The 27,186-nt window shown below is 37.7% G+C and overlaps 1 protein-coding gene across 1 annotated transcript in view; it reads left to right on the top strand.

Moving 5' to 3' along the window:
- LRPPRC (leucine rich pentatricopeptide repeat containing) overlaps positions 1–21,329 on the top strand; it is a 92,237-nt gene extending 70,908 nt beyond the window's left edge. Inside the window, exons 30-38 of the mRNA XM_037528146.2 lie at positions 1,025–1,151; positions 6,815–6,903; positions 10,334–10,538; positions 12,238–12,377; positions 12,502–12,617; positions 15,080–15,154; positions 17,212–17,296; positions 19,057–19,199; positions 19,524–21,329. Coding sequence (XP_037384043.1) covers positions 1,025–1,151; positions 6,815–6,903; positions 10,334–10,538; positions 12,238–12,377; positions 12,502–12,617; positions 15,080–15,154; positions 17,212–17,296; positions 19,057–19,199; positions 19,524–19,577 — 1,034 coding nt within the window. The 3' untranslated portion in view covers positions 19,578–21,329. The remainder of the gene's footprint in view (positions 1–1,024; positions 1,152–6,814; positions 6,904–10,333; positions 10,539–12,237; positions 12,378–12,501; positions 12,618–15,079; positions 15,155–17,211; positions 17,297–19,056; positions 19,200–19,523) is intronic.
- Positions 21,330–27,186: the final 5,857 nt, after the last annotated feature.

Genomic DNA, 27,186 nt, shown 5'->3' on the forward strand with positions numbered 1-27,186 from the left:
ATAACTAAGTTTTTGATATTGTCACTTCAGTTTAATGGAAGGTTAGTGTAAATTCCCCGAATATATAAAACACAGGCATAATTTCTGCTTGTTCAGAAACCTCTAAAGAAGCTCAGAATGTTCTCCTGAGCATTATTATGTTCATTCCCTGTTGTGTGTTCTGTATTTCCTTACATCGAGCTTTATATCCATGGGAGACTGTACGTGATAGTTCAGCTGTGCCCCATCTTTATTATGATTTGTTTATACACACCAGAGAGTGGATTGTAGTTTCAGTTAGATGTTTATAGCCAGGCAATTTTATTTCAGAAAAGTAAGTGACTGAAAAGTGTAGTTACTTCTCTTTTGGTAACATCTTTTCATTCACTGACAGTTATTGTGAACAAGTGAAATAAAACTGTTAATCAGTCAAACAAATGTTGCTTAGTTTACTTGTTAGATATCTGTATATTTGAAAATTGTATGTTTTTGTATAAGTCCTGTCGTAGCCAAATAATTTGATCTCCTAATTTTAGAATTATAGGCTATATTCACTTTAGCGCTATTGTGTTGAAATGTTAACTATTATAAACACCCACTTATAGATTAAAGATAGCTTTAACATAAATCTTTAGCTCCTCTCAATGTAAATTATATGTCTGGTTTATTTGGACTTTAACATACATTTTGCCATTTGTTTTGAAACTGGTATCATCTTTGACAAATTCAGAAGCACTACTTATTGCATGAAAATAATCTATTGACTTTAGAAAACTAGTATGAAAATACATTTTAAAGGAGGCCCTTTTCAGATGCTATTCATTTGGACTAAGTAGTAGCTTCCAAGACTGTCACTTTGGTATTTTAAAGATTAGAAGAATGGCAATATCTGCTTGATTGGCCAGTGTGTGTATCAGTATGGAATACTATAGTGGGTGAGTTTAAAAGAAACAGAAGTATGTGGGTTTGGGGCTTTGTTTTAGGATTTTCCTCCCTTTGGCCATTCGGAATCATGTCATCTCATTTCTTATTTTTTTCTTTATAGATGCATATAATATTTTCCAGAAAGCACAAAAGCAAAACATTGTGTTTAACAGTGACACTTACATCAGTCTTATAAAATTACTGTTGTACAAGAGTATACTTCCAGAAGCAATGGAGGTGAAAGTTTTGTAAGTATCGGTCCACTTATTAAACCTCTCAATTAAAATTATTGACTGTTGTTTGGCTTTTCTAATGCGTTGTTATAGTAGCAGTTGCTTAAATATACTCAACTACCCACAAAAATCACGTGAGATAGTTTTCTAATTTAACCTATAAAAATATTACCTTTACTGACCCTGCACAGGACAGAATATTTTGTTTGTCTTACATCACCTCGCTACTCATTTATAATGTGCATATATACAGAAAAGTTGTTTTCATCATATTCTATTTCTTGTTTAGCAGCTAGATCTATATACCTTTTGTGATGGTAGTGGCTCGATAGAATGAAGACCTCAGGACTTTGAACTTAGGCAAGGGTTTGAATCTTTTTTCAAGCTCTGAGACCTTAGGAAAATTACCCCCTCTCTCTGAGCCTCAGTTTTTCTTCTACATGATGACTGGATGATAATAAGGCTTATGTTTAAGAATTCTTCTAGATATTTAAGGATCTAGAGTGCAGTAGAGAAAATACACATACTCAACACAGAGTCTAGAAAGGAATAGATCAAAATCATCTGCTCTAGAACGTAGGTCTGTTTTGTTGAATCAGTAACTTTATTTTCAATGACAAGTCAGTCTCTTCCTACTATCTTATCAGTTCTGAAATAATCATCTTGGCTAATTTTGGCCACCAGATATTTTGAGTCAAAGCACTGTCATAACATTAGAGTCCTAAATAGAAAATTGATGTTCGCAATTTTTGCAATGCACTGAAAACCTGGTTGTTAGTACTAGAGTTTTATTGAAGTTATGCACCGTAGTGCCATATTTACTGTTTGTGTTTCAGTACATTTTGAAAACTTGTTTCCATAACTATATTTGTGAAAAAATAAGCACACACACAGTATGTACATAGGAGATAGAGGGAGATTTATGTACACAAGTACAGTATACACGTGTAGCTAAATATCCGCACATAGTGTGTGTGCATGTGGTCTTGAGTCGTTTATATGTCTTGTAGTATAGTCACACTAAGGATTTTTTAAGATCAGGTTTTTATGTATTTTGTCTCGGTGTTTACTCAGTTGCTAATTAAATTATCTCTATAATAACTTGGTATGTCCTTACTTAGTGACTTGGAAAATTTGACACTGATCAGCCTCTTTTCATCTGTTAAAAACTGAAGTCACCAAGTTTTTTTTCTAAAATTAATTTTTGCAGAAAAATCATCTAAACTGTATCCCAATATTTTCCAAAATGATCAAAGATGCTCTGAAGCAACATTGATTTGAGAGGAAGGGAAGACAGAAAAAAGATAAGCATTTAGTGGTGAAAACTGGGTATGATCAAGTGAAGGGATAGAAGCAAAGAAAGAAACCTTTTTTAAAAAAGAAAGAGTCCTGAGGTTGGTGACTTCTCAATAATACAGCTTAAAATGTTTTCATTTTAACTGGGCATACTCTAGAACAGTGAGCCTCATATTCTTTTTTTTTTTTTTTTTTAAAGATTTATTTATTTATTCATACAAGCACTGGGTACAGTCAGAAGCACGGGAGGGTGAGAGAATTCACCAGAGCCAGAGCAGGGAGCAGAACAGGCAGACAGACGAAGTACACTGCTGAGGGGAGCAGCGGGCGGCAGGATAGGTCTGTGCACCATGTAGGACCCTCGCCCAGCTGCCGGGGATCGAACCAGTGCTGCTGAGGCTGCGCGCAGCATAGCTCTCAACCGCTGTGCCACCAGGGGAGGCCGGAGCCTCATATTCTTATAGTATAAAATGATTCCCCACAGCCTACCCCAAAGGTTCTGATTAAATTGCTCTCACATAAGGCCCAGGAATCTACTTTTTACTAAACACCCCTAGTGGTCCAAGAATCACACCTTAAACATTTTGATAAAATATCATATTTAGTAGTGAATGTGCTAATATTTCATTTGTAGATGTATTGTAAAATATAAAAACCTATTTTTCAGAGGATAACCTTTTAAAAATGAAGATTTAAATGTTTTCTTGCCAAACCCTAGAATGTTGACACCAGGTATATACCTCTCAGTGCAGACCATTGATCTGGAGTAGTTTTTTAAATTGCAGTTGCAACCAATGAATGGGTCATAGAATCTATTGAGTGGTACAGAAGCAATTTATTTTAATGAAATAGAATAGAAAATGTGAAAGAACTCATGCAGTCTCTTTATAACAACTACCTGTAAAATACAGGGTTATCTTCTCTCTCTAGACTTCATGAAGCCTTTCTTTACTCTTGCACTTCTTTTTATCTTAATTAATGTTTTCCTTTTAGAAATCTTTTGTAGATGCCTTTCCCATGTAGCAGTATGGGTCCAAAAGATTTCTAGATGCAAAGTCTTAGAATAAGTGCCTAATGACACCTGATTTGGCGATTAAATGCATATCTTTTTCAGGTGTTATATCTAACTGTGTAGAATTGTATCTTTGGTCACATTTAGCTTGAGTCCTTTCAAAAATAACTGCACAGGAAAATGAGAAGTGAAAATTGAAGTTCTAGTTCACCAACTAATGTTACTGGAAGAATATCACTTTTCTGGATTCATTGCCTACTTCTTTGTCAGCGTTAAATTAAATCATTTATTTCCCTTCCAGTTCTGTGGACAGAATGAAAGAGAATAGTTGCTTTTTTGAAAAGGCATTTTTCCTTATTTTTTAAGATTTATTTATTTATGCATACAAAAACTGGAGTACAGGCCAGAGGTGCCGGGAGAGAGAGGATTCACCAGAGACAGAGTCGGGAACAGAACTGGTGGATTGACTGAAATACACTGCTGAGGGGAGCAGCAGGCAAGACAGGAGAGGTCTACTGGGCCATGTGGGTCACTTACCTGGCTGGGGATGGAACTCATACTGCAGTGGCTGCGGATAGCTTCACAGGCTGTGTCTTAACCCCTTGCACCACCAAGGAGGTCCAGGCATCTTTATTTAATGTGTGACCAAATGACCCTCTGTAGTAAGTGGTGTTTTTCTGGCACTATTACTCTTGTCCATAAATAGGAGTCTGTTGTAATTACTTACATTAGGCTACTTGTTCAATCTTTAGAACAAGTTTTCCCTGTGAACTGAAAAATGCAATCTTTGTTTTTACTGTATCTTTCCTGTCTCTAAGATGTCACAGTTTCATTTGAACTCTAAGAACATTTCTTCAGTTATTCTCTAAGAACAGTTACTCTAAGAACATTTCTTCAAGGTCATTTAACCTTCCCAACAAGTAATGAAATGTCAAAAGTAACACTAACAGCTGCCTTTAAAATTTTTAAAGAAATCAACTTTTATTTTTAATTAGAATTTAAAAATTTGTCATGTGTCAGTATAAAAATTGGGCTATTTTTAAGTTCTTTTAAGGGAGGGGAACTGATTATTCAAAGAGTAGTAATGTTATAAATTATCTTAAATCTCTGATAACACTGAAGTGTTATTAGGGTATTTCAGACTCATGTGACAGTAGCTGTGCTTTATCTTTTGTGAATAGCATTTCATTTCTTCTTGTCCCTACTGACTTCCTATTTCATTCTAATAATAATGCTACATCAAACACTGATGGTTTTTACTGCATTGGCCAGTTTTTGTTATCCCAAGTTAGATAAATTATAATCACCAATTAATACCCTATGTACTTCCTGTTATGTAAGTACAGTCCAAAGACCAGTCATGGCTCTGAAATCTCTTATCACAAAAATTTGTAATACTATCTTCTTTGCTTAAGACAGATTAATTTTTCCAGTTGATTGTAAATGAAAAGATTGCTACCCCTTTCACTGTAATTTTTTGTTTCAGTTCAGCAGTTCAAAAAATGAATGTCTAGAATTCTTCGTTGTTTAACCCAGCAGCCACTAAACATATGCATACTGGTAAAAATAATTAAATATAATTAAGATTTCTCTTCCTCCAACACAACTAGCCATAAAACCACATGTGATTAGTGAACAGCATGGATAAAAAATATTCCCATCTCATAGGAAGTTTGATTTGATGACTCTGGACTAGATTTTTTTTTCCAAAAGAAAAGTTCAAAATTATGGGTCAGAAAGAAGTAAACTTCCATTATATTGTATAATTCCAACACTAAGATCTCTAGCAGTAACTGTAACTTTTCTGCTTTTTTTAGTTTGAAATATATTTTGGTCATTTAATCAACTGCTACGCTGGTAAAATATGTACATTCATTATATAGTGGATCTGGGGAGAGTTTACTCTTCCTAATAGTCCCATTGTCATACTTGTATTGAATAGACAACTTCTTGAGATAGGAGGAGATTATTGAAGGAAAGTGTTCTGTTTTTGAAAGGTTTGTACTTAGTCACTTGATGCCAGTTACAGGAGATTTATTGCCTTGGAGTTTTAATGAATTTTAGTTAATATTTTCAAGTAAATATGGTATAATGCATATAATAATGTTAGAATAAGAAGTGAGCTTTTAATAGTGTCTACTGTTTATTTAACCATGCCAAAGACAGAAAATAAATCCTTTATTTTATGCAGTTTATAGGCTCATGCACGAGTTGTTGATTTAAGAGCTTTGACAGATGGGACAAAGGAAAAAAGTCAAACTGAGCAATGGGTGCTTTGGTGGGATTAAGAGGCTCGATCAGGAGAATAAGAAAATCCTGTTCTGGGACTTCAGGGGTGAACATCAGAAGCTGAAAGTGACTGAGAGGATGGACTTGTCATGGTGTCTTTGGAGGATTTACTTGGGATTCGTGAGAATAATTTAGCAGTGACCCTGCTTTTTTTCCAGTCTGTTCAGCTTAGATGTGCACGTCGGCAGGCCAAGCAGTGTTGGCAGCAAGATCATTCCTGAGCTTGATAAGGCAAATGGCAACAATTGCTTTTGCTCCTTTCGACCTGTGGACATTTCCTAATCGGGAGATGAACCCAAGGGGCATTAAGGATGCTGAAGTTTCATATGTGTACACAGTATAACAAACAAATGTTTTCTAGCTGGGGTTGTTTTTTGGGTTTTTTTTTTTTTTTTTAATCCTGTAGGTTTTAGTCATAAGTGAAGCAATTTTTTGCTCCTGAGTTTTAAAAAGTTAGGGGGGTGTTTCAAATTTAAGAGTGGGACAAGATTGTTGTGCGAAATTTTTTATTTTAATGTAACAATGGTTTTAGTTCTGCAGTGTGCTGAGATTTAAAAACTGTATGTATCTGGATGACAGAAATTTGAAAATTAATCAACCAAATGATAAGGTGTTAGTTCGTAATATGCTTTCGTTTATGTTTAAAATATACAGTGCTGAAAATAAATGTTCATTTTTGTTGCCGAAAGAATAGTTTTACATTTTATAATTATGGTGAATGCAGAAAAAAGAGGAAAAAGTATCCAGCTTAGGATACAGCAGAACAATGCAGGGCATGCAGTTATTTTAGTCATCTAATATGTCAGCATTCAAGAATCTGAACCGATTGTTTAAAAAAAATCTTGTACTTTGTTTCTTTTGTTGCTCATTTCCAACTTTGTCATCTGTCAGAATGCAAAAAAAAATTATCCTTCTATAACCATTGACAGGATAACACAAAAGCTGTCTCCAGGTCGATATTTTGCAGCAATATTTTTAACATACGAACAGTAGTTTTTATAATTTCACCTTGGTGCTCAACCATTTATTATCGTATCAGAAGCATGTCAGTAATTCCTTTCTAAATGTCTGCTTCTTTTAGCGCTGAGACCCACATCAAGGGCTTCACACTGAACGATGCTGCCAACAGCCTCCTCATCATAACGCAAGTTAGGCGGGATTATTTGAAAGGTATGTCACAATGCTTGACCTTTACGTCACATTAATGCCTCTGCAGATTTTTCTTGTAACGCCCTTCGAATACTTGGATAAAGGAGTCCATTTAGCAAATTACCTGCTTATCAAGAGCCTTTTGTGGTAGCTGAGAGACGTAAATTACTGTACATGCATTTATAATACAGCTTGAATATGAATGTACTTGTCATTTGACCACTTAGTCCAGTTTCCATTCCATTTAACACAAGATGGGTTTTCTTAAGATGAATCACAGCTCTTCAGACATGCAAAATTTGTGTTCCAGAACGAGAGAAAGTACAGGCTTTCAAGTGCGTTAAAATTCACAGCACAAGTCATTTTGCTTTGGAAATTAACATACTTTAGAGCATCTGAAACAATTCCCAGCAGTTGTTTCTTGCATATTGTGTTGGTTGTGTGTGAGATAGCAAATGAGTTAAATTGAGTGTTAAATGTGTGGGATTGTGCACCAAATGATTATAATATTGATTTTTAAAACTTAATCTAATACTTTTTTAATAGTTCATAATACCAACAGCTATAAAATAGTGTTTGTTGAGAGTTTAGAATTTTTAAATTAATATTAAGAGGATAATACCAGAAAGATGTGGACATGACTTTGGGGAGGGTTGGTATGGGGGCGTTTGTTTGGCAAATGCTATTTATGGATTTGCAGTGGGATAGATTTGGATCTGGAGGGCTTATGAATGAGCTCCCAAGGGAGAAAATGATGAATCTCTTAAATTTAGGTAAGCATCTTTTTATGTTTAGTTTTACATTTGAATTTTAGTCAGTACAATAGCACCGCAGTTTTGCCAATACAAGAAGACCCACTTAGGTGATCTTGAAGGAAGATCGCAAAGCTCTTTAACTGTTTTGTTAGACTTCCTCAGACTAATAATGGTATTATTCTTCACTTGCATATTTGTAAGATAATTTCACATGCCTGAGAGGAAGTTATTGTGCCACCTTAGTGTTGCCTGTAGTATCTAAATGTGCTGGTCTGTAGATGTTCTCCTGATTGATTAGGACTGGGGCTATATATAGGAGATGATTTCTCCCTTTGCAGAATTTCTTGTTCAACATTCCACAGGCAGGACCAGCCCATCTAGACTGTCTTTTTGGACAGCCTTAAGTCACATTTTTGTGGTATTATTAAAACTTGAACGCTTTCATTTTGTTTGTAATAAAAATTCCTTTTGTCAAGTTGAAATTTTATGTGGAAATTATAAATAATTTTCTATAGATATGGAGATAAAAACAAAACGTTTTCTTCAGTTTCAAGGGTTGCAGTTTAACCCAAAAAAGAAATTGTTTTGTTTATCTTGACTACTACTCAATATTTGTATGTTAGGTATCCTTTGGAAACTACAAGAAACTCTATGATGTAATTTCACATTTGTTCTTCTCAGCTATTCAGCCCAACTAGAGGTTGACTGTGAAAAGGATCTTTGAGTCCACTGTCCTCCACTGCCACTTCCCCCACCACACTATCTCCCATTCCTTGCCACGGACTAGTCTTCTGTTAGAGTGAAATGACCATCAGCAAGGACGGGAATGAAGCTGGCACTATCTGCATTTCCTAGTTTTGCTCCATAGCTGAATAGAACTCCCTATTTTTCAAAATCCCGTCCTCTTTTTCTGTTTTATTTTCTCAATCCCTCTAAAGCAGGAAGAAAAAATGAAGTCATTTCAATCTTTATCTAATTTTATAAGCTAATACTATTTTGAAATGTTAATAGCTGCTTCATGACACTTTTCCATTATAGTCAGTATCACTCGTGAATTAGGTAACACTGAAAAGTACTGGGGGGACGATGTGGATGGTTGCCATTTTAGCATCCTTTAAGCCGTAAACTGCACAAAAGGCAGGTCCTGCATGGGAATGTGATTTAGGTCCCAAATCCCATCTTCTCTGTTGGAAACATGCTCTTCCACTTTCATGTATAGCTGCCCCCATAGAGGCAGTCTCTGGCAATTTACATTCTTGACTGGGTGTCTAATAATAGGACCTTAGGGAAATTAAACTTTTTATATCTCGGCTTCTCACCTGAATGTGTACATTCCACATTTCTCAGCTGACATTTATTTCAGAAGGGTATTTGTGAGTGTAGCTGCTTACTGTGTGCCAGGGATATAGTAAACACTCAATAAATGTGTGTTACTATCATTATCCTATTTTGTCATTATTTTGATCCATTGATGGGAAGATCCCGCCTAGTTGATGACAGTATCTTTGTTCATTGTTAGTAAGATTATAGTAAAGTTGATTATCTGTGTGTATGACCACCAGTTAAGATTCTGTCAGTCTTATTTTCTATGGGTTATATTGTTAAAGTATAAATAGCATTTTTTGTTTTCTGTGTGTACATATGTATTCATAAAATTTTGCTGAACCTGCTCTTTAACTATTTTCTCTACTTAGGAATGGCAGGTTTGGAGATTTGGATTAATTACAGACTGCTTATTCAGTAATAAATACTGAAGTCTTTTACTATATTTAATAGAGCGAATATCACCCATTCTTCATTCTTCTGTTGAAGATAGGCTCTTCTTAGTTGGAAGATGCTTTGAGGTTTACAATTTTGTATAGTTTACATTACTGTGAAGTTTTCTTTGGCAGCAGAGGTGGTGACTGTTATGTTAAATGTTACATTTTTCCTCCAGTCTACCCCTTTATATTGTAATTATTTCACTTACTTGCACATGAGTCAGTAAATCAGAAGGATATTCCATATTTGTCCATAATCAAGCACTAGTAGTCCGACTCTCTCCTGTGGCTAGATCCTTGGAATCAGGTGAGCTCTTTACTTTGAAAAGTGAGTACAAGAAAATATCTGCAGGGTTTTTAATCTAGTAAAATAATTTGCTCGTGTAAAAGCCAAATGTTCCAATTTGGTTGTTCCTATGTGACCTAACCTGTTTGGACTAGAGAGAGACATTGTTTTGACCAAAAAAAGTTTTTGGGATATTTGGGACTTTCCAAAACCTTGGGAAGATTTTGATAATCAGGTCATCTTTGAGTACAATAAAATCTGGGAAAGTATGAGTGTGGGTGGAAATTACATATTTTGGGGATAAACTTTAATTTTTTTAAATTCTTTCTTACATTTCTCTGAACTTACAAACTTCCTTGAAATTAGTTACTAAATGCTATCCCTGAAAGGTGTGCACATTCTGTTAGTATCATTTATATTTTCTTTGTGATTTAAAGAAGAAAGTTCTCTGATACCATATATAGTCAAATAAGTAATTTTTTTTTATTTCTCATAAAGTATTAATAGTCTCGGTAATTTAGAGTAAATTATTGATAGTTCTGTGTATATAGTCATTTGGTGCTTGGGTTTGAAAGCTGGTTTTCAAAATACATTATAAAGTCAATACAGTTTCTATAAGAAAAGCTCTGTTGCCTGTTCTTCTGTTGTAGAGGCTCTAACAACGCTAAAAACAACCTTTAGTTTGGGGCAGACACCCTCTAACCTCGCAGTGACCCGCCTTATTCAGGCATGTGCCTTGAAGGGTGATTTGGAAAGCATACAGGAGATTCAGAAGATGGTAAATGGACTCGAAGATTCGATCGGACTTTCAAATATGGTTTTCATCAATAACATTGCTTTAGCACAAATAAAAAAGTAAGTATTTTCAAACTTTTCCTCCATTGGGTGCTGGGAGGAGCAATATCGCAAATACCAAGGGCATTTTCAAAACTTTTGAGACTATTAGAACCATTTCAACAACTGAAAAAAAATACTGATGCCAAGTTGCTGATGATTTCCTATTCGAGAAACATTAAATATTACAAAATGTGTTTTAGCTCTAAATTTTAGAAGTAGCAATGTTTATCAAATTTTTCAAGCTCATAAAATTTACTCCATAGTTGATAACTTTTCTCAGATTCTTTTATGCCAAGCTTATTATTGTCAAAACACTTTGTTACAGAAGTGGAAAATGAGCTCATTTGTTTGTCAGCCACACTGGAGAATGACATTGTGGTGGAATATTATGAAACATAGGGCTCAGCAAGTTTGTTAAAAATGTGTATTTCTGCTTTCCCCACCATCCTACCTTTTCATCTCTGTCCACACCCAGAAAGGTATTTAAGGGTGATTCTCTTACCTCCATCTCTAGGTTCCTTTTTGAGAATCATCAGTATAGAAGTAAATAAGGACCTGCATTTTCATTAACCTCATTAGCAAAGTGCTTTTCTCCAGCTGAGAATTCATAGGGGTGATTATGGAATTGACACTCATGCTTTTTAGGAAAAATTGTTCGTTAGTGATTAATCTTACAAACACTTTAACAGGTTCTGGTATTGAAATGTTTTGTTTGTTTTTTGCAGGGGTTTTATTTGTTCCTATTTCTTGAGCAAAGAAACAGTTTTATGATTTCCTTTTAAAGCTATGTCTCCAAATAGAACCTTAAATTTTCCCTTTATCAAGAAAATGTGATTATTTTAAGTTGGAAGGTCAAGGAAATTACCTCAGTAATATCTGGATGAATTGTAAAACCTTACCAAATAAGCATAATTTTACATGATGTGGAGAACTTTTTACTATTAAATAATTCTCTAAAATCATTGGGAAAAAATACTATAAAAGTGTTCCTTTTTAGTTAGAGAATTCTTACAGTTCAACATAAAATGGATTATTTGCATTAAAAGTGCTAAATTATAACTGTAAAGTATGAATTTAAGAGTATTTTAACTAAAAGGTAGTCATAAAGATAATTTGTATCATTCCTTGTTAAATAAAGTCATGAAATTAGTTTTTAAATGTGAAGTTGTAAAGATAATTTTTTTCTGAGAATTTTTGTATAAATTGACTATTTTTCAAAGGTGCAATATCTGACAAAAATCACTGGTTGTGACTATAAGTTGAGAGACATGAAAATAACCCTTTCATATCACTAGCATCTGTCAGAATCTTGAGATGTTATGTGCTGCCTTTACTGCATGTAGTGGTGACCAGCTGTAGATTATAAAGCCCAGATTCTGTAAATTTTTAATCTTAATTCAAAGGAGCTGTGAAATCAAACATTTAAGATACAGTGTATTTTTAGGTTACTGTCATTAATGTTATGTATTGTTTGATCTTTTCTCTAGAGCAGTGTTTTAAAATAGAACAACTATTTTGATTTTTGTAATATAAACAACTTAAGTGATTCCTTTTGCCACCTGATTTGGTTCAACTGGTGTAGTGTCTTTTCTCTGGTTATTGTAATGTATTTCCCTTTTTTCCTGAAATATTTGCACTAAGTCCTCATTACCAAAAACTGCCTGCAATAGTAATACAAGCAATACTTCTTTTTAATTTATTTTACTTTCTTTTGTAGCAATAACATAGATGTCGCAATAGAAAACATTGAAAATATGCTTACTTCGGGAAATAAAACAATGGATCCTCAGTACTTTGGCTTGGCGTACTTATTCAGAAAATTAATAGAGGAGCAGTTGGAACCAGCAGTCGAAAAGAGTAAGTAGACTAAAGAATACAGAAATACATTCCCTCTCTAGTGAAACAGTACCAAATTTCTTTGGTGCATGGGTTATACTACTGTTTTTAAATGAAAGATTTTTCTTACCTGTCGTTTTTTCAGTAAGCATCATGGCAGAGAGATTGGCCAATCAGTTTGCAGTTTACAAACCTGTCACCGATCTTTTCCTTCAGCTTGTGGAGTCAGGCAAGGTGGATGACGCCAGAGCTCTCCTACAGGTAATGACCCACCACACTTTTGAAACAGTGAGGCTCATGGCTGATGAGGAGGAAATTGAGAAATATTTAGACATGGGGCAGAATCCTAGAGATGAAGTGTGATGCTGCTAGCACATTTAAGTTCCATGTGAACCAAGGTTGCAGGACAAGGACTGGATTGTAAATTGATTCCTGGTTTTATAGATGCCAAATCGAACTAGAAGTGTACTTAGATGGGGGTTGGGGGATGGGAGAAGATATGTTTTGTTGAAATGATGTAAAGACAAATGTTCTGTGCAGATAGGTAAAAACAAATCCTTTGATTTTCTACTTTAATTTCTCTAATGCTCTTAATACAGTACATCGTCATGGCAACACAGTTTGCAAACAAAAAGTAGGAAATGTTTGCTTTTCAAGTACAGCTTCTCACTTGAATACTCAAACATTCCCAGTGCCTTATTCAAGGTTTATTAAGAGTTGGATTTGCTTTCTATTCACTTGTGTGTCACAGACACATTAAATGACAAATGCAGGTCTCTGTGGCCCGCTCTCTCAGTTAAATTAGCAATCTTCAGAGAAGGAGACAACTGCATTCATGCCATTTTAACAGCACTAAATATAAAGCTGCGCCAAGTGCCGACAGAGCCGTGGGTGATCAGAGCTGCCACTGGCAATGTACACAAACAGGCGCCGCTGGGGAGCCCCTTCCCAGCAGGTGGCAGTCAAACAGTCACCGTGATCCCGCCAGCGGCTGTGTTTGTGTAGACTGTGTCAAATTGAGGCCTGGGACCAATTTCTGGTAGTAAATAGTATTATATTCGCTTACATTTTTATGAGCACAGAAACATCTTAAGTAGCAGATAGAGAAGGTAAAACCGTGCCCGTGTGTTTGAGCTATAGTTTTGATCCTAAAGTTCATCTACTTTGACAATAGAATACAGGCCATTTTAAAGAGGAGTTCCTGAGAAATTTCTCTGTGTTAACATGTTTGTAAAAAGTGTAAATTGGCACTGCCTCAGTGAAAAGCTTTTTTCACTTCTGTTCTGAGACAGAGAAATCCCAGCTAACTGAAGACTTACTTGCTTTGTTTGGTTTGCTTTTTTCCCTCCACCTTTTTTCCCTTTTGGAAATGGCAATTTATGGATAGGGACTTCAGGAATCTTTATTTTATGTTGTTGCCTTCAGTGTTAGTGTTAGAGGTACTGTCTTAAAAGGAATGAGCTTCTAATGCTTTATCTTCCTGTGTACATATATAAATGTCTACTGAGGGTTTTCACAGACCTAATTGTACGTGTGATAGTATTCCTTCAATTTTAACACATTGTTTTGATAGTTTTTTAGAAAGTGGTACTTGGTATTTCATCTACTAGCTTGTTCTGTGCCATAATCTTCGAGGCTCTTCTTCGAGAGCACGACTGACAGCAGCCTCGGGTGGGAGAAGCAGGGGTGTTGCCTGCTGCCCTCGGAGCTGCCTTTCCCCACAGCGGCCTGTCTCGGGCTCTGGATGACAGCTGAGTGTTGATGCAACAGCAGCAGTCTTTTTGTTTTCATTCCTTAAATAGACTGAGATTTCAGATGATAAACCCTGTACCCATCCTTTACCTGCTTGTCAAACAATAAAAGATTATTCTTGCTGTAGTGAAGAATACTTTATTCACAGATGTCGAAAACATCAGTTTATAATGTAAATGTTCTGTGTGTCCCCCAAAATTCTTTTTATACGATTCGTTTTAGTATTGACAATGTTTTAAAGCTTTGAAAGAGCAATGTGCTTTTAGAAACTTAAGAGAATGACATCTGTGATGAGTGTAAACTAAAATATTGTCTTGCCATATTTGATTTTACTATAGCATCTAAGATTGGATAGACACTTGATTTATCTGGTCTGTCATATAAACTTTTTTTTTTTTTAGTTTAACTTTTGTCTCTTTCTCAAGCACTGGCTGTCTGTTGCAATGAAAGCCTTTTATAAAATAGAGAGATTGAAATCAGTCCTTTTGTATGCATAAGTGTAGGTAATTATACTTTAAAGAGAACTTGCTTTGTACATTTTAATTTTTATAAAGAAACGAGCAGTTATCTCCCTGACACCTTATTAAATGTATAATTAACCTTATGATCCCTAGCTCACTTGTGAATGCTTGGCAGTATAATTGGAGAGGAATAGTGTTTCTTTTTTTCCTCTTTCTTTGCAGTCCTAAACCTTATTCTGTGGTTGTTGAAGCATTAGTTTAATTTTTCCCTTTTCTTTTTAAACAAACTTTATATACTTGCAATGCCAAGGACAGCATTCACAAAGCTTGGCATGGCTTACGCTTGTTTTTTTTCTTCTTGCCTTTAAAAAAAATTGGTCGACTATTAGGCTTTCCTGTTGGTAATGATACATTACGGTATTATTGTGAACTTTCTTAATTGGAAATGTTCACCTTGGTCTGCTTGTTTATCAAAAACCTTCACTTACTGAATAATGTCTCCATTTTTAGAGATGTGGTGCCATTGCCGAACAAACCCCAATTTTCTTGGTGTTCTGTGTTAGGAGTTCTCGGCGAACAGGAAAGGTAATGTGCTTTACTTGCTGACAAATTGATGATACTGTAAACCAGTCTTGTTCAATGATTTTGAGTGTCACATGAGAACTTGCTGGCCCTTGTTTACTTTTTGGAACTTTTTCGAACTTACTTACACTTTTTTGCTTTTCTGCAATGTTGATACAGTCACTTCTGGCTCCTTAGTTATACTGGAAAGGTAATACAAGTCCATGCAGTGGCTTTTCTATCCATGTGTCTGTGTATTAAGAGTCCCAGGAACGTTCCAAAAAACAAATTGCAGGTCTCATTTGACATGTCACACTCATTGCAAAGTTTTAAAGTGATGGTGTATTGTTGCAACAGTTGTATTGTTTGTTTTATATGAAACACAGATTGTTTTCAATCTGAGAGGTCTAACTTTCCTTAATTTCTACATACTTGTTACACACATAGACATACTTTAAAAAAAAATTACCTAATGGGCCTCCCGGTGGCGCAGCGGTTGAGCGCTGGGTTGCGAAGCTGCCCGCAGCCTCTGCGGCGCCGGTTCGATCCCCGGCTGCTCCCCCGCCACCGGAGGAGGGTCCCACATGGCGCGCAGACCTCTCCTGCCGCCCGCTGCTCCCCTCAGCAGTGTACTTCGGTCCTTCTGCCTGCTCTGCTCCCCGCTCTGGCTCTGGTGAATTCTCTCACCCTCCCGCGCTTCTGACTGTACCCAGTGCATGTATAAACAAAACAAACAAATAAACAAATTAAAAAAAAAAAAAAAACAAAAAAACATGCCTCTATTTAAAAAAAAAAAAAATTACCTAAGGGCTCTTTTATCTCTGACTCATGTATAGTTTACAACTTTTAGAAAATAGGTAGTTGCCCTTTTTTTCTTTTCAAATATAACATTTTATTTTGATCTGTGGTTAAAAAAACAAAAAATCTTTAAAAGTATTTGTCATTCCATATATGCCCACCTCCTGCTGCTTTTTTCAGAAAATGGACAGGAAATGTACCGTAATGTATCTGCTTAGCACTTTCCTTGCTACCCTGCAGGAATTCTGATGGGGTACATACAGGTCCAGATATGGATGGACTGAATAAGCATGCTAAAAAGTGACTTGGGTGCTTTTAAAATACCAGTTACACTTTCTGTTTGGCAGTAGAGTAATTAAGCAAGACTTAACTTCTTTTGACGCGATGGGGGCAAGGCATATAAGTGTATATAAAATCCATCTTTGGTTTATCCAACAATGTTGGGGAGCGTATTTGGAAATGTGGGGTGGTTATTCATTAGGCTGTGACAATTCTATATTCCTTATAGGAAGAGAAAGCCTGTGTCTGGATACCCCTAAAAGTTATCAAGAAAAATCCCAGTGACATCCTGGAAATATGCTCTATTTCTGTGCCAACTTGGAAAAAGTTAATGTTTGAATTCTTCATGTTTCATTAAAAAATTGGTACCCAGGGCCTCCCCGGTGGCACAGCAGTTGAACGCTGGGTTGTGAAGCTGCCCGCAGCCTCTGCAGCACCGGTTCGATCCCCGGCTGCTCCCCGGCCACCGGAGGAGGGCCCCACATGGCGCGCAGACCTCTCCTGCCGCCCACTGCTCCCCTCAGCAGTGTGCTTCGGTCCTTCTGCCTGCTCTGCTCCCCACTCTGGTTCTGGTGATTTCTCTCGCCCTCCCGCGCTTCTGACTGTACCCAGTACTTGTATAAATAAATAAATAAATCTTTAAAAAAAAATTGGTACCCAAAGATAGTTATTATCTCTTGTACCCTTTGGGATTATATAACTTCTTTGTATGATTACCAGTTGACAAAAGAAGCAATCTTTATAATATTTTAGAAAAATAATCATAGACATATAAATGGAATTGAATTCACATTTTTTTAAATGGTGGTTTGCTTGCCTGTATATTATTACATAAACATTAAATACTAAGATATACAGAAGGGGAAATAGTCTAGTCTATTAAATTGAATGGACTGTTCTGTTGTGATTATTGTCAAGATTTTCTGATGCACTGTCCATATATCAGTGTTCTGTTTCACTCTTCTTTTGAGTGGTGGTAATGTTGCCTATATTTAATTTCCTAGGCACAAACTCTGAAATCTTTGATAGAGTTGATTCCTGAATTAATTGAAAAGGAAGAAGCCTACACTTCCATCATGAAAAGCTATGGTAATTAATTTTATCTGACTATATTATTTTAAGTGATTTAAACATTTCTTATGTGGTCAATCAAGATAGTCTTCAGCTCAGTGGCAGTAAGCCTAAATATCAGATAAAAACTGATGATATGTATAATTTAGTTAGCTTTTGTGCCTTTTAAAACTAAGAAAAAACATGAAATTATTCCTATAATTTCAACATAAGGAAGTAATCATTGAGTATCTTCAGAGGGCCCGCCCACATGTGTTGAATAGGAACCCAGGCTACTGGGGAGATTTGGAAATCCACCGGAGTGCAGGAACCAATCTACGTGTCCAAGTCCCTGCACCTGAAATATAACATGTTTGAAACTGGCACTTGACTTACCTTCCTCCCTCTTCAGTATTCTCCCTGCTGGCCTACCTACTCATTTGAAATAACTTAACTCAAAAATGGGCAGGGTCAAGGGTTTTACCTTAAGTCACAGTTGAAATTCCACTCTTTGAACCAGTTTGTTCCTGTGCACAAGGCAATCACATGTGAAGGGGAACCAGTCTAGAATCCCCTCAGTAATAAACGTCAGCATCTTTAAGTTATGATCACCTCCGTCATCAGTCTGCCACCCACGGGTTTGCTCACTTGGGGCAGGGGGTCAATGAGGAATTGCTTTGTTGTGTTTTTTGGTTTTTGTTTGAAATCGGAATTAAGTTGGTTCTCTATTTTACACCCTTATGAAGGAACCGGGACGTATTTCAAAATAAAGTTGTAATCATAAACCTCAAAATTCCATTTGGAAGAATGAGAAATAATAAATAATAATTAAATGATATGAACTAGTGTGAAGCAGTGTAAAACTAATACTAAATTGTGCAATCCCACTTGGGAATTGGGAGGGAAAGAGCAGAGATCAAGAAGTAGCGAAAGAGAAGATGGGGCATATTTTCTAGACGGCTTCGTGGAAGATGGTAGAACTTAAACTGAGGCTTTGACAGTGGCAGGAAAGGATTTTATGTCTCCTGGGGAGGGAAACACAGGAAATTAACTTCACCCAAACTGTGGAAATCTGTTTAATTCCAGTAAGAAATGATGAGTAACTTGTCCATTTTTAGAGACAACCTGGCACTGCCGAGATGTTAAAAATCAAATACAAAATTAAGGAGTCGAATTATAGTAATCGTCAGCAGAAACTTCTACAGATGGACCATAGGTGGAGAGCCAGCTAGACTTAGTTCCTGGGCCAGTCCACCATCCATGGGAGTGAGATCTTAGTGTAACTTCCTGATGTCTCCTTCCAGATTTGGGGGTGGAAGGGAGAGGGGGGGTGGGTGTCATTGTACCTAACTAAATTCCTCGCATACTATGTTCTAATAGGAGAATGTATTAAAGTCTCTTGATGTTGTTTAGTTGATGATCTTGATACTGATGAGATATGTAGATTTCCACATAATTTACATGCCCATTACCATTTTGATTTCAAAATATCTTTCAAGCAGGAGCGGGTTGACTGGTGTTTCCTTATTGTATTTATGCCTGAGGACGTCAATTTGGTCACTTTAATGTCATGGGTCTTTTAAAATAGTCAAGTTTGTCATTTTCCTTCTCTTTCATAGTGAATAATGTTGAATGAGAGGTATAGGGAAAGCTTGGGGAAGCCTGTAGAGTCTTGCTGAAGGTAGCTGAGTATTCTGCTTTGGGATAAAGGAATCCAGGAGTCTCTGAATGCCCAAGTGTTTTTGGTGAAAGAGGAAGATGGGTTGTCTTAATCTGTGATTAATATCTTTTTTTCTCAGCCTTGGACAAAGATGTTGCGTCCGCTAAACTGCTGTATGAACATTTGACTGCGAAGAATATAAAATTAAATGATTTATTTCTAAAGCGTTATGCAGTACTGATGAAGAATTTTGGAGAGTCTGTCCCTTTCACTGAACCCCCTGTGAGTATTTCTTAATTAAAGGAAAAAAATACCTCCACAGATTTACCTTCATAGTAATGTATAAAAAAAAGTTGAATACTTAATTACATGAGGATTAGATCTCTGTGAAGAACCCTCACGGGAGGTCTTTAGGACTGAACAGTCATTCCTTGAATTTGGCTGTGGAAGAACATAGCCCCCTGGGGCTGAGGTTTAAAGTACAAGGTCATAGGCCCAGCAGTCTTGACTACCAGTTCACAGTATTTTATGATTTTTAGTACTGTACCATCACCTTTTGCTGGCAACTTTACCTCTAACTTCCCTCCCTTTTTGTTTTCTTAACAGGAAAGTTTTGAATATTATGTGAAGCAGCTAAAGGAAGCAAAGGAAAATCTATAAAACAGGCTGGCACTATTTTATTTTGTATATGTTTGTGATTCTGTCTACAATGTTATTTTTTAAATGTGAGAGGAAAATAAATAAATGAAAAGTTACTTTGTTTTTGTACTTTTCTTTATTCCCAGTACATGATATGTTTAGCATTTCATTGACAGTAACTCTACACTTAGTCATTAGACTTTTCTGGCTTTTGCCTACAATATAAGTCTACAACACTTTCTTTGAGGCTTCTGATGTATGTAGCCATAATTTTTGAGGTTTTTTTAACCCCAGCTGATTCGTATGGTCCCCCTGCTCTATTTCATTGAAATGTTGTTCCTTTATTTAAGATTTTCTTGTTAATATCATCGAAGCTGAAAAAATTTGGAGCTAGACACAATGATGATCAATGAGCTTTCTCTTGCTTACTAGCCTGCAACATGACAATAATTTACATGTGTGAAACCCTGCATAATTTTCTAATTTTGTAAAATGTTGCCCTTCAAAGCATCTTGGGAGTCATCAAATCCAGTGCTCTTTGTTTTCCATTGAAAAGCAAGCCTGAGGTGACTGTTGCTTGTCCTTGGTCAGGGTGCTCTGCTGGTACCTGAGGTCTCCTCACCAGCCTTGCCTTTCTACCATAGTGGCTTCCATGAGCCTCTGTTCATGGAAGTCTCCATTGCTGACTCTTTGCATTTTCATTAAATAGAGCAGTGCCTGTGCTCTCTCTCATTTTGGTTTCAGGTCTTTGTCTATTCCCTACACTGGGCTTGTTACTTTATATAGTCATATCCTATCACTGTCTTATTTCACATATAAGGGAGTGAAATCTTGTTTTGTATTCAATTTTATCAAATAAAAATTACCGCAGAATTGGCTCTCATGCCTGTTAATATCTACATTTCAAGTAGTTGCTTAGAAAGAATTTAAAATGGGTAGTCAGGACAGTTTACCAGTGCAAAAGTATCTTAGGAATATTGACCTTTTAGGGATAGGTAATTAATTACAAAAAATTCATTATTAAAAGTTGAAGATGTTTTATTTGAGAGTTATTCCCATTTTGGTGTGTTGTGTCCATTTGAATTCGGAGACGACCTACCGTTTTGGTTTCAGTGACCATTTGCTTGGTTCCCTCTGTGTGCTCGAGGGAAGATGTGGCACCTCACGCTCTAACCCATGTCCTGTAGGACCAGCCATCCTACATCTGCAGCCTGAGATGGCATGAGAGGGGGCTTTTCTTCATCTCTGTTTTGTAGAATTAGACCTTAGGAATTGGGGCTCAGCCCATTCTAGAGGACTTCGTGAAGTTTCCATTTGTGCTGTGGTATGATACTGATGAGATGACTGACAGTACAGCCACATCTGTATGAAGTGACTCCAAGCCATCCTTCTATATTGACTAGCAAAGTGTGGGTATAATACAGAGGAAATAGGTAAAAACCCCTCATGTAGCGCTCTTAAGCAGCAGTATGGGGCCATTAGGTATATGACATGTATTAACAACTATCGAGTCATGTATCTTTATCACTGCAGTAGCTCTCTTTTAAGTATAAATATTTAACATGTAATAATTGTATATTTAGGTGGGCTTATGAATGCTTTTATCTAATAGCTAAATAGAAATACAGTGTAAACAATCATAGCGTTCAAATGTATTTTAGATCCAAATTATAAGCAATTAATTTTAAAATGTAAATGTTACTATAAACTTCAGGAAATTTGGTGTTGTGTATATATAATTGCAAGCTCATGTATTTGTACTTAATAATTTTAATGTGAAATGCTTTGAATAAATTTTATTTCAAAAATCTGTGAACAACTTCATCATGATCAAGTTTTTGCATAACTGTTTAAGCCATTTCAAGGACTTGTCTTCAAATGTTTAACTAAAAATTGTGTGGGGCATTCTGTTGTGACCAGAATTTCCTTGTTTCACACATATAGTATGTGTGGAGAACCAAAAAAACCACTGCTTATCTATTTTAAGGGCAAGTAGATACTTGATTTGAGATCTCTGAGGCACAGAGGTGACACGAATTAGAGATGAGTGAATGGTAAGACAAAGGGGGGTTTATCTTGGTAGTATTAGAAGCATTTTACATAGAAAATTGGAAACACACACAGCTATCTTCAGCATATTTTCCTTCTCTGTTCCATCCTCTCCTTACAAACGCACACTGAGGCCAGCATCACTGTTACCTCTCTGCTCCTCTCTGTCCTTTTGTCCTCATCTAGCACATTAATTGTTCTCTTTCCAGAATCCCACACCTAAAAGCAGAGTAGTTATCATGCAGGTGGTGAGCTCAAGGACGAGTTGTCCTCAGGCCTGCCTGGAAGCCCACAGTACATCCAGGTATCTGGTTGCTTCTGTATGGCACCTGAGAGCCTGCTGTTAAGGCATCTCTGAAAGGGAGGTACATTGAACAGGTGGTTTTTCCTGCCCCCACTTACTTGTAACCCCCTCCAGGTCCCAGCAAGCCATGAACCAGTCTTCTGATTGGGGGGTAACTGGGGAGATACATAGTGGGAGGGGGAACAAAATGGGGGGAGGCCATTCCTCGTACTTGGCAAAGAGCGGCAGCCATTATCTTGACTTTATAGAGGATTATATGATATATTTTGGATTTTGAGTCTGTCCCTCCCCTCTGGGACATGGGGTAAGCTTTGAGACTTAAACTGCTCCATTTTGGCGCCCAGTCTGTTTGCCTGGGCATTTACCCCTGAGGGGATGGATAATTTTTGTTTTATGGGGAACTTCCTTGAAATCCTTTCTTACTGTATGCATACCAATCTTACTAAGAACCTTTCCACGCTAAGAGTCAACTTCCTTTGCCTTTGTAGGCACAGATGGTCAGACCCCTCTTTACAGCATGCCCCCCTTAACAGTTTAGGGTTCCTGGTTACCCCTTCTGTCACATGCTAACACTACTGCCAAGTGTTAGGTGCCCCTCTTTCTGATAAAATTTGGGCCTACAGAAGTCAATTGCCCAAAACCATATGTCTAGCTCTCAGTGACTAGTCATTGACTTCCTGTGAGAAGGCAAAAGAAAGTACAATATAAGGCCAGCTGAAAGTTAAACTGGAATTTCTAAACTAAAAGAATATTTTTAAAAACCTTCCAGATTAATACAAGTGTTTCCAGTCTCTGGACAGTTTGTACTTATTTTTTCCCATTTAATCAAATACCCAACGCCTGGCATAATCACCGAGTTCACCAGTTCTGGTAAATTATTAAGCAAGCTTCATATTGCAAATTGTTCTCAATACAATTTATTTCTCAAATCTGCAGCATGTGTACTCTGTACACTTTCTCAGGTTTGAGCACAGTTTTCATTTAATATTTGTCTTCCTGACAAACCAATATTTATGGTTTCTATAAGGGAAAGCAACATTCCTGAAATATGGTAGAACTAACAGCTGCAGGGGGTACAAAATCACGGTAATTTATCGCCTTGATGTTGTACAATCATGCACTTGAGGTTTCCATTAGAAATGTATCCTGCTTTCAGGACTGCAGACTTTACAAAGCCCACATTATGCAGCCTTAGTTCAAAATAAAAGAAATGGTTGCATTAGCAAATTCAAAATAGGCACTTATCTTTTTTGCATGAAGAAAAGACACATCATGGGTCCAGGTAGAGCAAAAACATTTAACCAACTTCAGACTTGTTGCCCCTGAATATTTGGACAAGGATTGGCTCTAGGGATCCATCCTTAAAGTGTTGTTCTCTTAAAAGTGTCTTTTTCAACTCTGCTCCCAAGACAAGGCTTTCTGAAATTCTCATTATTTACTTGTCTCCTGCCCAAGTACATGAGCTCTCCAGGAGCTCAGCCGACCCACCAGTGAGGGCCTCCCTGGCAGGCACCCAGTAAGCATCCTTGAATCTGTAATGGGTGGCTGAAGCCAATTGGCCTGTTTTAGTGCCCCCTGCTGCCCTGTATCAAATCAATGGGCCTAGCCTGTGTCTACCTTTCCAAGTCATGTTCTTTGTGAAATGGAAAGTTTGTGTGCATGGGAGCTTTCCTCACAAACGCTCGTCTTCACAAGAGATCAAAGAGAGCGCTTTGTAGCTCAGTGCTAGGAGAGCTAAGAACTTGATGCCCAAGAAGTTCTTTTAAAATATCCTGTGCCCACAGGAAAACATTTTCAGTTTGCTGCCAGGAAGAGGACTCCCGAATTTGTGATTAAAGGCAGACAACCTCCACCTGGAAACACACAAGCATGGAGTAATCAAAACTAACCAGCTTTACTTTTAACATGGGACAGAGCTTTTTAGCTGTTTGCATAAGAAACTTTGCAAAAAACTTTACAAAAAAAGAAATGATACAAACATGAGCACAATTACATAGAAATCTGAAGAGTGTTCCCCGGGCTTTAAGTTGGTATGTGTTTAAAAAGAAAAATCAATTGATTAAAGATCCTTCTGACTATTCCACAATTCATGAATGAGGCAGCATCCAATCTAACAGAGTAAGGATAGATGGGCCAAAGGGAGCAGGAACAAGGAAGCTATGCCAGGCAAAAACGATGGGCTGTGGCAAGGTGGCTTTCTTTTAGGGGACAGCAGCTGTCTGTCAGGCAGACACCTACCTACCTAGTGCTGATCAGGCATTTGCTGGTTGGTTTAAGATAGCATTTCCGGGAGAGCTGAAACTAAATGAGTCTTGGTTTGGTGATGCAGGGCTTAACACTTTTGACTCCATTTCAGGGGCTGTTGCTGGTTCTTTAACAGTTTAATTAGTAGCTGCTAATACCACATGCCCTGCTCTTCCAACCACCAGCACGAAGTGGGCTGTGCCTCACTTGCCAGCTTCCCCCACCAGAGCAACCTCAGGCAGCGATGTTGTGATAGACGAGGACTGGGGAAGTTCCCAGCCCCCAGCCACTTTAAAGGAGGGACCAATTATTTTATAAAAAACAAATAACAGATGACTTGAGCTTCTGAATTACCTAGTTTAAATTACTAACGAATAAGAATACTTTCTTTCAGGCAAGAGCATTGGCTAAATAAGCAAGGTGCTTCCTCAGCCCCAATTCCAGTCCCTCTCTCCCTGCTCAGCCAGCTTCTGGCTCCAGGCTCATGGGCCAGAAGGAAAGTGGCACCTGTGGGCTGTGCTAAGCAACTAATTTAAGTCTCAATAAAACATGTAGCCAGGGTCTGGTGAATTCTCTCACCCTCCCATGCTTCTGACTGTACCCAGTGCTTGTATAAATAAATAAAATAAATCTTTAAAAAAAAAAAAAAAAAAAAAAAAAAAAAAAAACATGTAGCCAGGGTCTGTAGTTAACACTTGGATTTTACGTGTGTTTAAATATCACTGCTGCCAGCTGTTTAATCTGGGGTCAGAAGAAAGAAAAAGCAAATGCAAGATCTACTTCTGTAAGCCTGACCAGGGAGACTAGCTTGACCCAATGCAAGATTATGTCTTAACTAATCTTTGCAGGAACAAACACAATTAAAAAAAAAAATCACATCAGGAAATATTTGAGTCTATATAGGTAATCATTTTCTGCTTAATTAAAATTTCTCCATCAATAGCATCACTTGAAATCAGAGGGTTTAAAAATGCAAATTTTAAAACCTTTACCTTTTGATCAAGGAACTGCAGACTACAGCCTCGGGCCAAATCCAGCTCAATGCTGGATTTTGGTAGAATGTTTTATTGCAAAAAACCTGCCCCATTCTTGAGAATTGTGGCAGCTTTCCTGCCACAACAGTGAGCTGAAAGGTTATGATAGCCACTCTATGGCCCATAAAGTTTAAACCATTTACTGACATTTAATAGGAAGAGTTTGTAGCCCCTCTGGCAGTCACACATAAACAGATCTCTACTCCCTCAGGTGCAGGGAGGGACTCCCTGAACTCTTGCCTCTAGAACAGCAGTTCTGCTTGACCTCTCATGCCCTGGAATCAATCTCTGGGGCTGGGTCCACACTGCTATTTGTTAAAGTTCCAGAGTGGAGAACCAGAATGCTCCAGAAACAACAACAAAACAGAGATATTGTGGCACTAGAGTTTCTCCATCTCTCCTGGTTTGGCACCTGACCCTTGCCCCCTACCCCACCCCCAGGCACTGAGTTATGAAAGTCCTTTGCAGACTAAGTGGCTATAACTCACAAAGTTAGCTGATGTACCAAGGTTGCCATCAATCCTTACTTCATGTTGGAATCACTGGGGAGTTAAAGTCTGATGTCCTTTGCCTTCTTCCCAGTTCACCATCCAGGCCTAAAACCACTAGGTGATCACAGGGGAGTTGTAGTGTGATGTTGGGGAGTTGTGCTGGCCAGATTCAGGTGAGGAAGGCATCCATGCAGTTCAAGGACAGTTGACAGTTGATATGAGAGTCAGAGAGCAGGGAGAGATGGGCATCTAGCCAGCTGAAGGCATGTACTGTAGATGGGAGATTGATAACCAGTCTCCCAAATGAGTGAGCCAAATAAGTGAAAATATTAAGGATATGGAAGCTTTTCACAGTTGGAGGATGCTGAGTTACAATTATGAAAGGGAGAAATTCAAGCTACTTGATTAGAACCAAAGATGTTGATATGAGTGTATGATACATGCAAACATGCACGGAGGTATGTGTGTGCACAGTACATATTCACACCTACATGTACATCTATATGTACATGCATATGCATATGTGTAGATTACCTAGTGTGGTCCACTGAAAGGGCTGAGAGCAGCCCGAATAGGTGGATCATACTCATCACTTACATCTTGATTTCTAAATACCGGTTTCCACTAAAAGGAACCATAATTCTTTAGAGAAATGTCTGCTTCTAGGATTGGAGGTTGAATGAGTTGGAAACATTTTCTTGTGATAGAAAATATTCAAGGAATGATGGGTACACATCAACAGCATGCAGAAATCTGCTGGGATGGACTCCGCCAGCCAGCTCAGGCACATTCTGAGCATCAAAATTAATAGGGTAAAGGATTAAAACCCATTGAATAACAAAGAGGACCACAAGTTTATACTGATTATACTTTCTAAATGAATCAATGGAAAGTTTGATGAGGAACAGGCAATCACATAGTTTCAAAGACCCTACCTACAGAGTGTTTATCAATCACAGGAGGAGGGAAATAAGTGAATGACTGGAGGAACCTGGAAAACACCACTCTGATCTGGTGATCAGACTGAACACCATCAGTTTGGGCCCGACTGAAGTCATGTGCCACCTGACAGGCTGCTATGAAAAGGCATGTTGCTTCTGTGACAGCCCTTCTACAGCTGTGGGACCTGAATTTAATCATGAAAATATAGCAGAGCTCCTCAAACTCAGCTGCACATACAGATCACCTAGTATTCTGACTCGGCAAGTCTGTGCCAGGTTCCGCCTGTCTAACAAGCTCCCAGGTGAGCCCCATGCTGCTGGCGCCGCGGGGCCATGCCCTACATGGCCACGTCCTTGGGAGCCCATGCCCCACTGAAACATCTGCCTCCTAAACAACCACCTGTCCTCTTCTATGGGTTCCTGACTCTGGTTTTCTAATGACACCTCTCCTCTCCATGCCCTGTTAATTGCTCCTCAATGTACAGGCACCAGGCCTGTGGCCTGGACCTGCTCCATTCTCACCCAGGACTCTGAAAGGGCCGCATCCTGGTGCCCAGCCCAAGCCAG

This window comes from Talpa occidentalis, unplaced genomic scaffold, assembly GCF_014898055.3.
Source record: "Talpa occidentalis isolate TD23 unplaced genomic scaffold, MPIMG_talOcc4v2.1 talOcc4.5, whole genome shotgun sequence".
Taxonomy (NCBI): Eukaryota; Metazoa; Chordata; class Mammalia; order Eulipotyphla; family Talpidae; genus Talpa; species Talpa occidentalis.